Below are 13726 nucleotides of genomic sequence, written 5' to 3'. Positions count from 1 at the left end.
GAATTCAGAATGAGGTTTATTGAGGGGAAAATACACTAGCAGGGGAGTGCAGATAAGTTTGATATGCAGACAAGCTAGGTAATGCAGATAAACACTTGAGATGCAGATTCATTTAACAATGCAGATATTCCTGGCACGGCAGATATACTTGATAATGCAAACAAACTTGGCAGGGCAGATTACCGAAGTTCACAGGAACACAAGTCCAGCACATAGAACACGTCCAGCAACATTTAAGAAATGCAGAAGCATTACAGACAGTTGGAAACCTGAAGGGCAGAAGTTCCTTTAGCTTGGCAGGCACAGAATCGCAAACAGGAACAGGAATACAAAGGTCTTGCAGACAAAATTACAGGTAGATTCTGAAACAAACAGGAAACATTACACATAACCAGGGCCGCCATCAGGGGGGGGGGACTGTTGGGACTGGAGTCCCGGGGCCCAGACACTTGGCAGAAAGGGGGGGCCCAGTCCTACCTACAGGCCGCTCGTACCCGTATAGTTTGACATTTTTTTTACGGAGAGCAGCAGCACTGCTGCTGTCTCCGGACGATTAGAATGAGCCGGCGGGCACTAGGGCCCGCCGTGGCTCTAACAGGCCAGTTCCGTCCAGCAACATGACTGCGTATGCATAGACGTGTCAATGCCCTGGACTCAGCAGAGGAGACAGCACTGGGCGGCATGCGCTGTACGAGGCTGACTGTGCTCTGCCTGTGAAATGGGGGGGGTTAAACACACAGAAGGGGGGCTGGCTTGACACATAAGGGGAGCTGACTTGACACATAAGAGGGCTTGAAGGAATAAGGAAGCGGCGGAGGGGGAGTGGCTGCTGATTTTATCAGTCCTGGGTCCCACAATTTCTGATGGCAGCCCTGCACACAACATTTGTGACCAACAATGAGTGCTGGGATCAGACAAACTATATAAGCAGCTGTCAGATGTGGTTCATGCTGGTAATGACATCAGCAATTACCTGACACCTGGAACAGAACAGAGTCCGAAAAGCAGCACCTCTGATAAGGACTAGTGCTGCAGCTCACATAGCAGGAGCCCTAGTGACCCCTGGTGGCAGGGAAACATACTACCAGGAAACACAGCAAAACAGAGTCCTAACACAAGCTAGCCCTCAAGTGGATGGTCCTTACACAGAAACAATGGTTCCATTCTCTTTATAGATCAAGAAAACTCTAGGCAAAATCACACACATAAAATAGATATGACACGATAGATTAAATGAGACCCCGGTCCCACCCCCTGAATCGGTCTGCTGCATCTCATTTCTGGGCCTCTCCTGGAGAGGAAAATTTTAAAGTATGTGATGGACCTGACCTTATGCATGAAGTGTAAGTTAATTTGGGTAGAGTAACCTTTACCTGCTGTTTCATATATTTGAATGTAATAATTTGCTGCGATCCCCTCAATGTACAGCTGTACATGTCACCACTTTATAAATTAAAAACATATATATATATATATATATATATATATACAGTATATACACATTAAATATATATATATATATATATATATATATATATATATATTATATATATATATATACTCCATAGACAAAAAACCTTACTGCTTCACATGTCCCATTAAGGCTGATGCCTTAATGGACGTGTTCCTTGCGCAATACAGATGCCATCACACCCTGTGGTTAACTGCAGATTCAGCACTCTCACAGAGTGAGATTGCAGTCACTCACAAAATGGTGGAGCTGCTAATTCACAAAATTGTGTGCTCATTGGAATACACACATGCAGTCTATGCAACTGAGGTCTGAGCAGTTATGTGGCACACACATCTCATTCAGTGCCCACAATATTCCCATTCAGTCACCACAATAATCCCACAATAATCCAACATCCTTCTCTTTCAATACATCCATCTCCTTCAGAATACACATTCAGCTCCCTAATTTCTAAAACTATCATACTCTGCATGTACACTATCTTCACCTCCATGCTGCTATGACTTCCCCAATTCCTACAGCTGTGTGGTCTCCTAACTGTGCTAGTTCTTTAATCCCTCATCCCCACCAATCTGTCTTTCCCCATCTGCGCCACCCTGTCTTCCTGCATCCATGCCACTCTTTTTCCTTACATCTGCTCCACCACCTTCCTCCAAGTCACACCACTCTGTCTTCCCCTCATCTGTGCTACTCATTCTTCCTTCATCTGCACCACTCTGCCCCCCCCCCTCCCAACCATGGTAATCTGTCTTCCCCTCTATCTGCACCAAACGGTCTTTCCCAATCTCTACTGATGTGTGTTCTCCCATTGTGCTAGTCTGTATTCCATCATCCGTACCAATTTGTCTTTACCCATCTGCGCTGCTCTGTCTTCCCGCAACCATGTCACTCTGTACCTTCATCATCATCGCTCTGTTCTCCCAAAGCGTACCACTCTGTCTCCCCTGCATCATAACCACTGTTTTCCACACATCTGCATCACTTTGTCCCCTCCATCTGCACCACTGTTTTCCACCCATCACTTTGGCTCCTTCCCATCAGTGCTGCTTAATGTCCCCCCCTCTCTATGCCTATATGTCCCCATCCACACTGCTCTGTCTCTTCCCCCATCCACTCCATTCTTATCCCATCTGTGCAGCTCTATCTTCTGCTCAGACCTCAGTTGTATAGACTGCATGTGTGTATTCCAATGAGCACACAATTCTGTGAATTAGCAGTTCCGCCATTTTGTGAGTGACAGCAATCTCACTCTGTGACAGTGCTGAATCTGCAGTTAACCACAGGGTGTGATGGCATACCATATATGTAGGCGTAAGCATTAATGATCAGAAATTTCCTTGCTATTTTTAGTTTTTTTGTCTATGGAATTTCATTGCTTTTTTATAACTTATTAACCATCAGGGTTTTGACGAGAAAACCAGGCCTCCTACAGGGCAGAAGGATAACAAATAGGTACACTAGCACGGGTAGAGAAGCAGACAGCACACAAGAGGTGGAGAGTCGGCTGCGGGGGCAGCCTGCAGGTGTGTGGGGCAGTGGCAGCAGCGGGGGTTATCAGCCAGTCTATAAGCCTAGGCCTGCGGTGCCCTGGAGAGAAGGACTCCTTTATTGGGGGGCCCCCAGCTCCCCAGGGATCAATGGCCTTGGCTGCCTAGAGGTCAGGGTTGATGCTTAAGCTGGGGGGCCCAGTGGAAGGGCTCTCCTGGCTGTGGCATCAGACCCCCTGCTAGAAAAAGTCTGGTGCTGGTTCTGGAAAATACAGGGAAACCCTACTCATTTTCTCCCCCTGCATTTCCAGAACCAGGACTGTCTTAGAGCCCAGTGATGGTTGTGCTGAATACGTGGGACGCCTATGTCATTTTTCCCCTGTATTTCGGCAACGAGGACTGGTACTTATTAGACAGGTGCTGGTTGTGCATAATACCGGGAACCCCTACGTCATTTGTCCCCCGTATTTTGGCAATGAGGACTGGTTCTGATTAGCCTGGTGCTGGTTGTGCATAATACGGGGGACCCCTACATCATTTGTCCTCCATATTTTGCACAACCAGTGCTGGGTCACTAAAACCCCGGTGCTGGTTACTCTTTTGGGGTGGGGGCCACGCAGTTTTTTTTTATACACGTAAAAAAATGTTTACACACAAATGCAGAATTCACAAGCCTGCATCTGCCACTGATGCCAGCTACCTCCCCTGAGTCCTACTACCCATCGCTCGCCCCGCCTAGGCCGCTAATGCCCACACTGCCGCAACCACCGCCTGCTTTCTCCCCCAAGTCTCAGCCACAGGTAATGCCCGCTACCTGCCCCTGGGTCCCAGCCACAGCATACGCCGGCTTCCTTCCCCCTGGTCCTAGCCCCGGCTACCGCCTGCTGAGGACAGTCATCTTGGTGCACCCAAGTGAAGCCACAGTGAGTACACCTGCTGAAGGCTCCTACTGAGGCAGCGCAAGGAATTGAAACTTCTTATCTCTATATGGCAGATTTGTGAGGTAATAGCTTAAAAAGTGTACATTTCTCAATTAACTGAACCCCAAAAGGCCCTACCCTGGAACAATAGCTACCTAATAAAACAAACTCCAAGTCTATATTTGTTCCCTACCCTGAGTTATGCCTTCCCCAAAATCCCCCATAGAGAAAAGCAGAAAAGTGGTCCTAATTGAGAGTTGTCCTAATTGAGAGCTTCAGAAAAAAACTGGACTTTAGATTACTCCCAAATCCTCATTTTTTTATGGTTATGCCCTGAAATTTGGCATGCAGCACCGAGCGACAGTTCTACCCACCCGTGCCAAATTTCATTACCTCCAATAGCTTTTGAGGTGTAGCCCCTTAAACACCATGCCCTCCTCTGGAATTCTCTATGGAGAAATCAGTTTTTTTCAATTCAGCCTTAATATAAGGGAATGACATATATTACATTACATATAATATATTATAATATTTTTGTGAATAGTTTAAAAAAATGTGCTCTTCTTTTATATTATTATTATGTATAGAAACAAATTTCAGTGTCCATGACTTCCTCACACAACTGTCAGCACGCTTTACATTTACAATACACTGTATCATAGTAGCTATAGACATGAAGCTGTGAATATGCATATGTATTATTTTTGGCCAGACCTCAAGTTTACCATGGAAACACTTTTAGAAAAGATTTTTTTTCTCTGGTAATGATCATATAAAACAATGTGACTATTTGTACAGTAAAGCATCTTATTTTTGCAGAAGCTACAGTATAGCTAAACAAGTCCCGCATTGGGATGAAACAGCTGTGCCCCCCCAAAAAAAGAAAATGGCCTCTGCAAAGATCAGCGTTTTCCAAATATCTTTTTAACATTCAGTAACAGATGTGATGCTCCAGGGTCTAAAAAAAAAGCCTTCATGTTGTCTGTTCATATTCTTGTCAAATATTAAGCCAGCGCTAGTTTTGCAATGTGATTTTGTGAAGCATACTGGGTTATATTGCTGTTCAAACACAGGTCCCACTGGGTGACACTGCAACCGCTAACCCCTGCGTATTATATCAACAGAGGAAAATAACTGAGAAACGGTAACTTAAAAAAGAAAATGTTAGGAAAAGTTCTTTTATGAATTTTTTTTTTATAAAATGTTCAAAAAGATTTTCTGCTCCACTATAATTTTCCACATATACTAAATCGCCCAAAATGTGTCCTCGCCCATCTTTGCTGCAGTTGCGTCTAACAGTCCCTCTTCGCGCACCTGGTTCCGTGAGACTCTGCTAGCGCTGGGCTTCTTATTTGCCTCATTTTTGCCGAATATGCAATTAAGTGGCAATGTGATGCGACTAGGAAGCACCAGTACACTGTTCTGATTAATTTGATATGCAACACTTATATATCTGTGTGCGAATTAGGGCCTCGTTTATTAACGAGTTTTATCATTCACAATGAGAGATCAAACTCATTGCATATGATAATGGTGCTCCAGCCAATCAGCTCCTAACTGTCATATATTTGAAAAATGACAGTTGAGAGCTGATTGGCTGGAGCAACAAATGTTACGCAACAAATGTTATCACTCATTGTGAATGATAAAACTCATTGATAAATGAGGCCCTTAGTCTCTCAATCAGCATGCAAATTGCTACTATGCAGCGGCCGCAGCTTTTTTCCACGCCAAGTTCTGTTTACAGTCTCAGTCACACACAGATATACAAGTGCCTCATATCAAATGAATCCGCACAGTCTCCTGGAGCACCATAGTCAGTTACACGTGACCTGACGGCTCACTCACGCCAGGTATAACATGTGGCATGGCGTATTGAGGCTGGATGAGCAAGGACATACTGTATCTGTGTTTGCCTATGCACCAGTAAAGTACAGGAGTCTCCCTGAATTTGGATAATTCTCTTGGACTCCAGAGGAATAGACCACCTGCACATATGTTGTCCACTTCCCCGGTGTCATGATGCAATCGGCTGTGCAAAAACGTGACTGAGTCGCTCAGAGATGTGGAGCGTTCCATCTCTTTCTTTACATTTTATGTCTTATTCGCATCGCAGAAGCGAGAAAAGCCGCTCACAGTATACCAGAGTCGCTAAGCTGCATCTTTTACTACACTTGGCGTGAGAAAAAGCCGCGGCCGCTGCATAGCGGCGCTTTGTACACAGATTCAGACTCATTTACACACAGATGTACAAAGGTAGCACATAAAATGGACCATTATATTCCAGCAGAGTAGTTTTGTCACTTCCAGTTGTTTTAAAGTTGCGAAAAAAAAAAAGCTAATTTTGAGCGAAAAAGACGCTTGGTGCGGCTGCTGTGCTAAAATATGGCAACGAACGGCATTATGCTGTTAAATGCAGCATGGAAGAATATACAGTATTGCGTGGTCGTACAACAGATCGTGTAGTGTGTAGGGCCACGGGATACAGTGCATCCGGAAAGTATTCACAACACTTCACTTTTTCCACATTTTGTTATGTTACAGCCTTATTCCAAAATTTAATAAATTCATTTTTGTCCTCAAAATCCTACACGCAACACCCCATAATGACAATGTGGAAAAAGTTTTTTTAAGATTTTTGCTAATTTAATTTAAAAAAAAAAACGAAGAAATCACACGTACATAAGTATTCACAGCCTTTGCTCAATACTTTGTTGATGCACCTTAGGCAGCAATTACAGCCTCAAGTCTTTTTGAATATGATGCCACAGGCTTGGCACACCTATCTTTGGGCAGTTTCGCCCATTCCTCTCTGCAGCACCTCTCAAGCTCAATCAGGTTGGATGGGAAGCGTGGGTGCACAGCCATTTTCAGATCTCTCCAGAGATGTTCAATTGGATTCAAGTCTGGGCTCTGGCTGGGCCACTCAAGGATATTCACAGAGTTGTTCTGAAGCCACTACATTGATATCTTGGCTGTGTGCTTAGGGTCGTTGTCCTGCTGATAGATGAACCAACGCCCCAGTCTGAGGTCAAGAGCGCTCTGGAGCAGGTTTTCATCCAGGATGTCTCTGTAAATTGCTGCATTCATCTATCCCTCTATCCTGACTAGTCTCCCAGTTCCTGCTGCTGAAAAACATCCCCACAGCATGATGCTGCCACCACCATGCTTCACTGTAGGGATGTTATTGGCCTGGTGATGAGCGGTGCCTGGTTTGCTCCAAACATAACGCCTGGCATTCACGCCAAATAGTTCAATCTTTGTTTCATCAGGCCAGAAAGTCCTTCAGGTGCATTTTGGCAAACTCCAGGCAGACTGCCATGTGCTTTTTGCTAAGGAGTGGCTTCCATCTGGCCACTCTACCATACAGGCCTGATTGGTGGATTGCTGCAGAGATGGTTGTCCTTCTGGAAGGTTCTCCTCTCTCCACAGAGGAAAGCTGTAACTCTGACAGAGTGACCATCGGGTTCTTGGTCACCTCCCTGACTAGGGCCCTTCTCCGATGATTGCTCAGTTTAGACGGCCTGCCAACTCTAGAATGAGTCCTGGTGGTTCCATACTTCTTCCATTTACAGATGATGGAGGCCACTGCGCTAAATGGGACCTTCAAAGCAGCAGATATTTTTCTGTACCCTTCCCCAGATTTGTGCCTCGAGACAATCCTGTATCGGAAGTCTACAGACAATTCCTTGGACATCATGCTTGGTTTGTGCTCTGACATGCACTGTCAAGTGTGGGACCTTATATATATAGGTGTATGCCTTTCAAAATCATGTCCAAACAACTGAATTTACCACATGTAGACTCCAATTAAGCTGTAGGAACATCTCAAGGATGATCAGTGGAAACAGGATGCACCTGAGCTCAATTTTGAACTTCGGCAAAGGCTGTGAATACTTATGTACATGTGATTTCTTAATTTGTTTTTTTTTTAATAGAATTTGCAAAAATGTCTAAAAAACTTTACACGTTGTCATTATGGGGTATTGTGTGTACAATTTTGAGGACAAAAATTAATTTATTCAATTTTGGAATAAGGCTGTAACATAACAAAATGTAGAAAAAGTGAAGCACTGTGAATACTTTCCCGGATGCACTGTATATCATTCCATTGTGTTGTGCCGTCGCTGGGTACATACCATTTTTGTAAGTTGTCTGCTATCTTAACAAATAAAACAAACTTATCACAGGAAAATAACTTTAGGAGCATCATCTTGAAAGGTGTCAGCGGCACAGTATATAGTTTGTACTTCTGAACAGTTTCCCTTTCCATTCAGTGCGTCTAATGTGAATCAATTTGCACATTATCTTAATGGGAATGCACTGTGGGCCTCATTCAGAGCCGCTCGCAAGCGCACTGCGCTCGCAAGCGGCTTGATGTTTATGGTCTGATCATGCGCAGCGTCCGGCGTGCGCATGCGCAAGCCCTGACGAGCGACTGAGCTTCAGTCGCTGTGGGGCTCGCTACAAGACGGGGCGGCTGCCGATGGTGAGTGACAGCTCACCCCGTCTTGTAGGCGGGAAGGGGGGGTGGTTGGGCAAACGCAGGCGTTCCCAAAGGAACGCCTGGTGTTTGAGGGCGGTCAGTAGTGGACTTCTTGCTCTATTAGAGCAGGAAGTCCACTCGGGCTTGCGGGAACCGAGACCCGTCGCGATAAGCGTGACGGACTCCAGGCGGCTCGCACAAGCTGTGGGTGGTCACCCACAGCTTTGCGAGTGGCCTGGAGAAAAAAAAAAAACACGCCCTGATTCAGAGATTCAGAGAGCGCGCTCGCCAGCAGCGAGCGGCTTTGAATCAGGCCATGTTAGCGCAACAAAATGCAGTCAATAATTAGCTTGAACAAGTTGACAACATTTTTTCAATTTTTTTTTATTGCAGATGCAAGTTTAAAAATTAAATATTGAGCACATTTGTAACACATTTAAATTCATAAAAAATGCAGTGTTTTTATTTTCATTTTAACATGTGGTAATAATGCATTGCAAACACCAGAGTGTACAAAGCCCAAATGTCTAGAACAAATCGCCAAGCCCACTGAAAGGTATTAGCTATAATGTTTTTCTTTTTCTACCGGTTGTGATTGGATTTTGCAAGCTCTACACTTATTTTCTGGGTTCCATTTCAAGGACCAGTAGGCGTTTGCTCACCATGAAATCCGCTTTATAAGCACATACAGTATGAGCACATAAAGAATCAGTACAGGTCCCCATTACTGTATTTGCAGTTTGTAAATAAGCCTTACTGACTAATCATGCACTATGAGCATATAGCCCCAGTGTGTTTATTACCTGATAAGGATAATTGTACCAGCATTGTCTTGTGTTCCAGAGCCATGGAGTCTAGGAATAAAAGAAAAAAATGACAAATTAGTTATTACAGGCCACTAACTTTGATAAATAAATAACACATGTATATATATTATACAGCAGATGGTATAGACATTTTCAGTCAAAGGTACTAAAGTTTATTTTTTTCCAAAAAAAGAGAAAGACAATAAAAACTGACCATAGAAATACAACTTCGTGCACAAGAAAAAGTTCTCTATGGGTGATCACTACTGTAAAGACTTTCAAAATAATCTTCTGCTATGCTGAACATTAGTTAATGACATGGAGTCCAGTGTTTTATAATCTATATTATTATTTCTCAGTTTATATACTGTATGTGCATAGATCACGCTGTACTCCTTTTGAGGGAATGGTAATAGATTGTGGGCAGCAAACTCACTGAATGTCTGCGATTTTGCAAAAACGCAATCTATTACATTTCCTCCTGTATGTCACGCATACAGATCTGAAAGAATAAAATTGCTTTATTCTATTAAGCCTTAAATGTGTCAGTTTAGCTCCTAATTACTAACATACTGTATAATAGCATATATTCTATATATTATGTACTTGCATAATTTAAGGTATTTGTACAGTAACTGTGAGCCTGCCAACTAGATTTCATATGTACCAGAAAAGGCAATGTTTCATAGCAAAACTTAAACAATTACTTCATGAAAAACATAAAATCTAAATTTAGCTGGAGACCTGGTATTCCACTGTTATCATTAATTCTTGTTTCTAGTCTGTGATTCACTCTATTCTATCTGCAGGACCTTTAAAGCCTCCAACGGTATCATACTGATCTGCTGAATACCACTCCCACTCAGCTACTGTACTGTAATTAAACAGGGCGTAGGGTTAAGATCAATCAGCGGCAAGGTGCCGCCAGAACGGCTTCCAGGGGCACTGCGAGATGTGTCTTCTAGCTGATTGTTGCTCGTAGCCTATATGGGTAATGGGTCCATATGCAGGCAAATACTGTACATACGCTACATATTTATATTATAGGTGTGTTATGAAGAGTCGATGTACAGAATATCGATACTCCGCATGTCGACATCAGAATGACAACATAGCCTGAATGTCTACATTCAGAATGTCGACATGTCAAATGTCAACATTTACAATGTCATCATTGGCATAATGTCAACATTGTGCATGTCGCCCATGCCATTTTCCCATAGGGGTCTTACCTAACCCTCACAATAAACCTAATCCTGAAGTCGGCAAATGTCGGGTGTTGACATTGTGTCCGTCATCATTCACAATGTCGACATTATGTCATTTTGACATTGGGTCATTGATGACATTGTGGGTGTCGACATGTTCTATGCCAACCTCGCATCCATGTCGACACTCTGGTGTTGACATACTGAATGTCGACAATCTGAACGTATACCATATTCACAATTGTAGATAAGTAACTAGAAATTGAAAGTGTAACAATTAAAATCAATCTACAAAAAAGATCCACTAATGTGAGAGTGTCTATGTTAATGGATAATATTATATCGCTGATAATGATGTGGATCAGGATGATGAATGATGCCTCGAGCACACTATACACTCTTCATGCTAACTTGTTTACAAGGTCATTGTGCAGTAAACACACCATAAAGATTGTGCAATTCAAAATCAATACACCTGTGCGGCATCAACTGTAAAAGAGTCTCAAAATATTTATAAAAACAGTTAGCATAGTGTTCATGTAATGTACCCTATCCAGAGAGCAGAATTAACCACATATGCAATAAGGCAAAACAAAAACTTGTTTTATGTTATTCTAAAACAGTGAGATGTGAAAATGAGGTTCAGGATGCTGGCAGCATATGAACAGAGATATTTCTGTAAGTACTGTATAATGAGTGTCCTACCCATCTGTCCATGTTCTACACCAGTATACTGTATGGTATTTTCTTAAAAAAGAAAAAACTTTACTGCTTTATTTTAGGATCCCATCCAAGCAAAAGCTTCAAAATGCTTCAGATGCACTAAAGCAGCAGCCCTTCTGTATGTGGTCACTCTCTGAATAGACAGCCCCCATCTCTTCCTTTGTCTAACAACAGAAACATGTTTTGGTGATATTTCCATCTGTAATGCTTCATATTGTTCATTTCAAAATGTTACTAATTCTATCGCATTCAATTTTGGCTTATGATAATATATAAAGTGTATCTAAAAGTTGCCAGACATAATATTAGAAGTTGGATCCGGAATATAAAAATGACAACGTTATTGGAACTTATGCTGGCTTTAAGTAAAGGCTATTGTTATGCTTGTCCCAGAGGTGTGCACACTCTATTGTTGGTGTACATCTCGACCTGCCCCCGTGCAACTTGACCAACTCTTACCACTTCGTAGTTCCCGGCACTTAACTCCACTCCATTCCAGTGAAGAGGGAAGAGACTGTCCTCTTTAGAGATAGCGTTCCGGTGTGTCTCCGTAGTTTGGGTAGCGGTGTGGCGCAGTGGAGTAGCACAGTGTTTGGGAGGGAGAGAGTCTGTCCCAGGCAGGTAATCAAGCAAAGAGTTAGTAGATTTCAGCGTCAGTCAATTCCAGGTCCCACCTTACACGTTTCTCTGCCTTGTATAGTGGCGGTTTCCTCAAAGGGTTTAGACAAAGAATGATCTTTACATCCCTGGCTCCATATTTAAATCAGTCTTATCCAATGGAAGCCTTTTTCACACCTGTGTTGTCACTAACACCTGGGGGTGATTTGCAATCTCAGGTGTTTTAAACAGGAATAGGGAACAGGAAATACATTTATCTTTGTATTTTTTTATGTTTCTTTTCAAATTATTATTTTAAAAAGAGAATATAATAATATTCTTACAAACAGACCATATTAATAGTCTCAGAAAAACACATGGTAGTAACAAGAATGAAGAAATACGTAATATGTATAAAAGAACACAAACAAGGTGGCATCGCTTAGTTCATCACTAAAATGACAAGATAAATATGTCAAACATATGTAGATCATTCTTTGTCTAAACCGCCACTATACAAGGTGGAGAAAGGCGTAAAGTGGGGATCTGGATTGACTGATGCTGAAATCTACTAACTCTTTGCTGGATTACCTGTCTGGGACGGACTCCCTCCGTCCTGAACACTGCTACTCCACTGTGCCCCACCACTACCCAAAATACAGAGACACGGTTGCACGCTATCTCTAAAGAGGATGGTCTCTTCACTGGCATGGAGTTAAATGCCGGAGCTACGAAATGGCAAGAGTTGGGCTGCGGCAGCATGGGGGCAGGTCGAGCTATACCCAAACAATAGAGTGTGCACACCTCTGGGACAAGCATAATAATAGTACCCTTTACTTAAAGTCAGCATAAGTTCCAAAAGCTTTGTCATTTTTAGTGGGGAGCCAGGGCATAGCTACTCGAGTGCTGTCAATACTAATTAAATAGTTAAACAGAGGTTATGGAGTCATTTCTAATCATCAGGTGCGAAGAAAAGCGTTAGGAGTCAAAACACGGGATACATACTAACTATACAGAGCTTATGTCAAATGACTCCATAACCTCATATCATTATATCACACTGTAGTGCCCTCCATATTATACCCTACCGTACACATTATGCCACACTGTAGTGCCCACACATTATGCCACACTTTAGTACATCCACATTCTGCCACACTGTAGTGCCCACACATTATACCACACTGTAGTGCCCACACATTATAACACACTGTAGTGCCCACACATGATACCCATAGTGTACTCACCAGAAACATCAGCAGTCGGCAGAGCAGCAGTCACAGGCAGCCTCAATGATTCACTCCATGAGGCTGCTGCTGATATTCACAGGTCAGAGGAGCATGTGATGAGGTTCTCCAATCAGAGCTCAGCACATGCTCCTCTGACCCCTCTGCAGAGACTAATGGGATTTATAACCCAGTAGTGCACTGCTGACTGCACTGCACCCTGGTCCTCTGTGTGCAGCTGCCAGCAAGGACAGTCACAGCTTTATGACTGCCCGGCAAGCAGCTGACCTGCAGCCTGCCATACCAAATGGTGCTGTAGACCCCACCCTCCTACAATAGAGGGCGTGGCAACAAATCACTGGGGCCCACTGGGGATTTCACCTAATCCCCGATGGCCCAGTACGAGCCTGGCTGATATATGCAGAATATATGCATACTGGGAATAAGTGCATTAGCCTGATTCTGTGTCACACGCAATGCCGATGTACATGGAGGTGAGCGATTTTTTGCAACTGTGCATCCGCTAATATCCCATAAAACTGCTAAGGCGCTATATGCATTACACTGTGTGTACGGACAGAGGCACGATTGCAATTGAGATGCACAGTATCAGAAATTGTATTGGAAATGCGCTGGACAGTGATTGGGAGATGGGTATTTAGATGCACAGAGATGGTCTGTCTAATGGGCGTGTTATGGGAGTGTCACTGAAGTGGTTGTGTATACAGAATATTAATCACTCACATTGGAGGCCATACTCAAATGGAAACTTTGCATCTAACATAGGGCTGGTCCAAGT

At 43.2% G+C, this 13726-nt stretch overlaps 1 protein-coding gene across 2 annotated transcripts in view; it reads right to left on the bottom strand.

Annotated features, from left to right (window-relative positions):
- Positions 1-13726, bottom strand: part of CERS6 (ceramide synthase 6) — a 443580-nt gene that overhangs the window by 162131 nt on the left and 267723 nt on the right. For both annotated transcript variants that reach the window (XM_088474898.1, XM_088474899.1), the window contains exon 5: positions 9171-9221. In XM_088474898.1, coding sequence (XP_088331024.1) covers positions 9171-9221 — 51 coding nt within the window. The remainder of the gene's footprint in view (positions 1-9170; positions 9222-13726) is intronic.

Source organism: Taudactylus pleione, unplaced genomic scaffold (genome assembly GCF_031769625.1).
Source record: "Taudactylus pleione unplaced genomic scaffold, aTauple2 ptg000156l, whole genome shotgun sequence".
Classification (NCBI taxonomy): Eukaryota; Metazoa; Chordata; class Amphibia; order Anura; family Myobatrachidae; genus Taudactylus; species Taudactylus pleione.
This window is presented reverse-complemented; position numbering and strand designations above follow the sequence as displayed.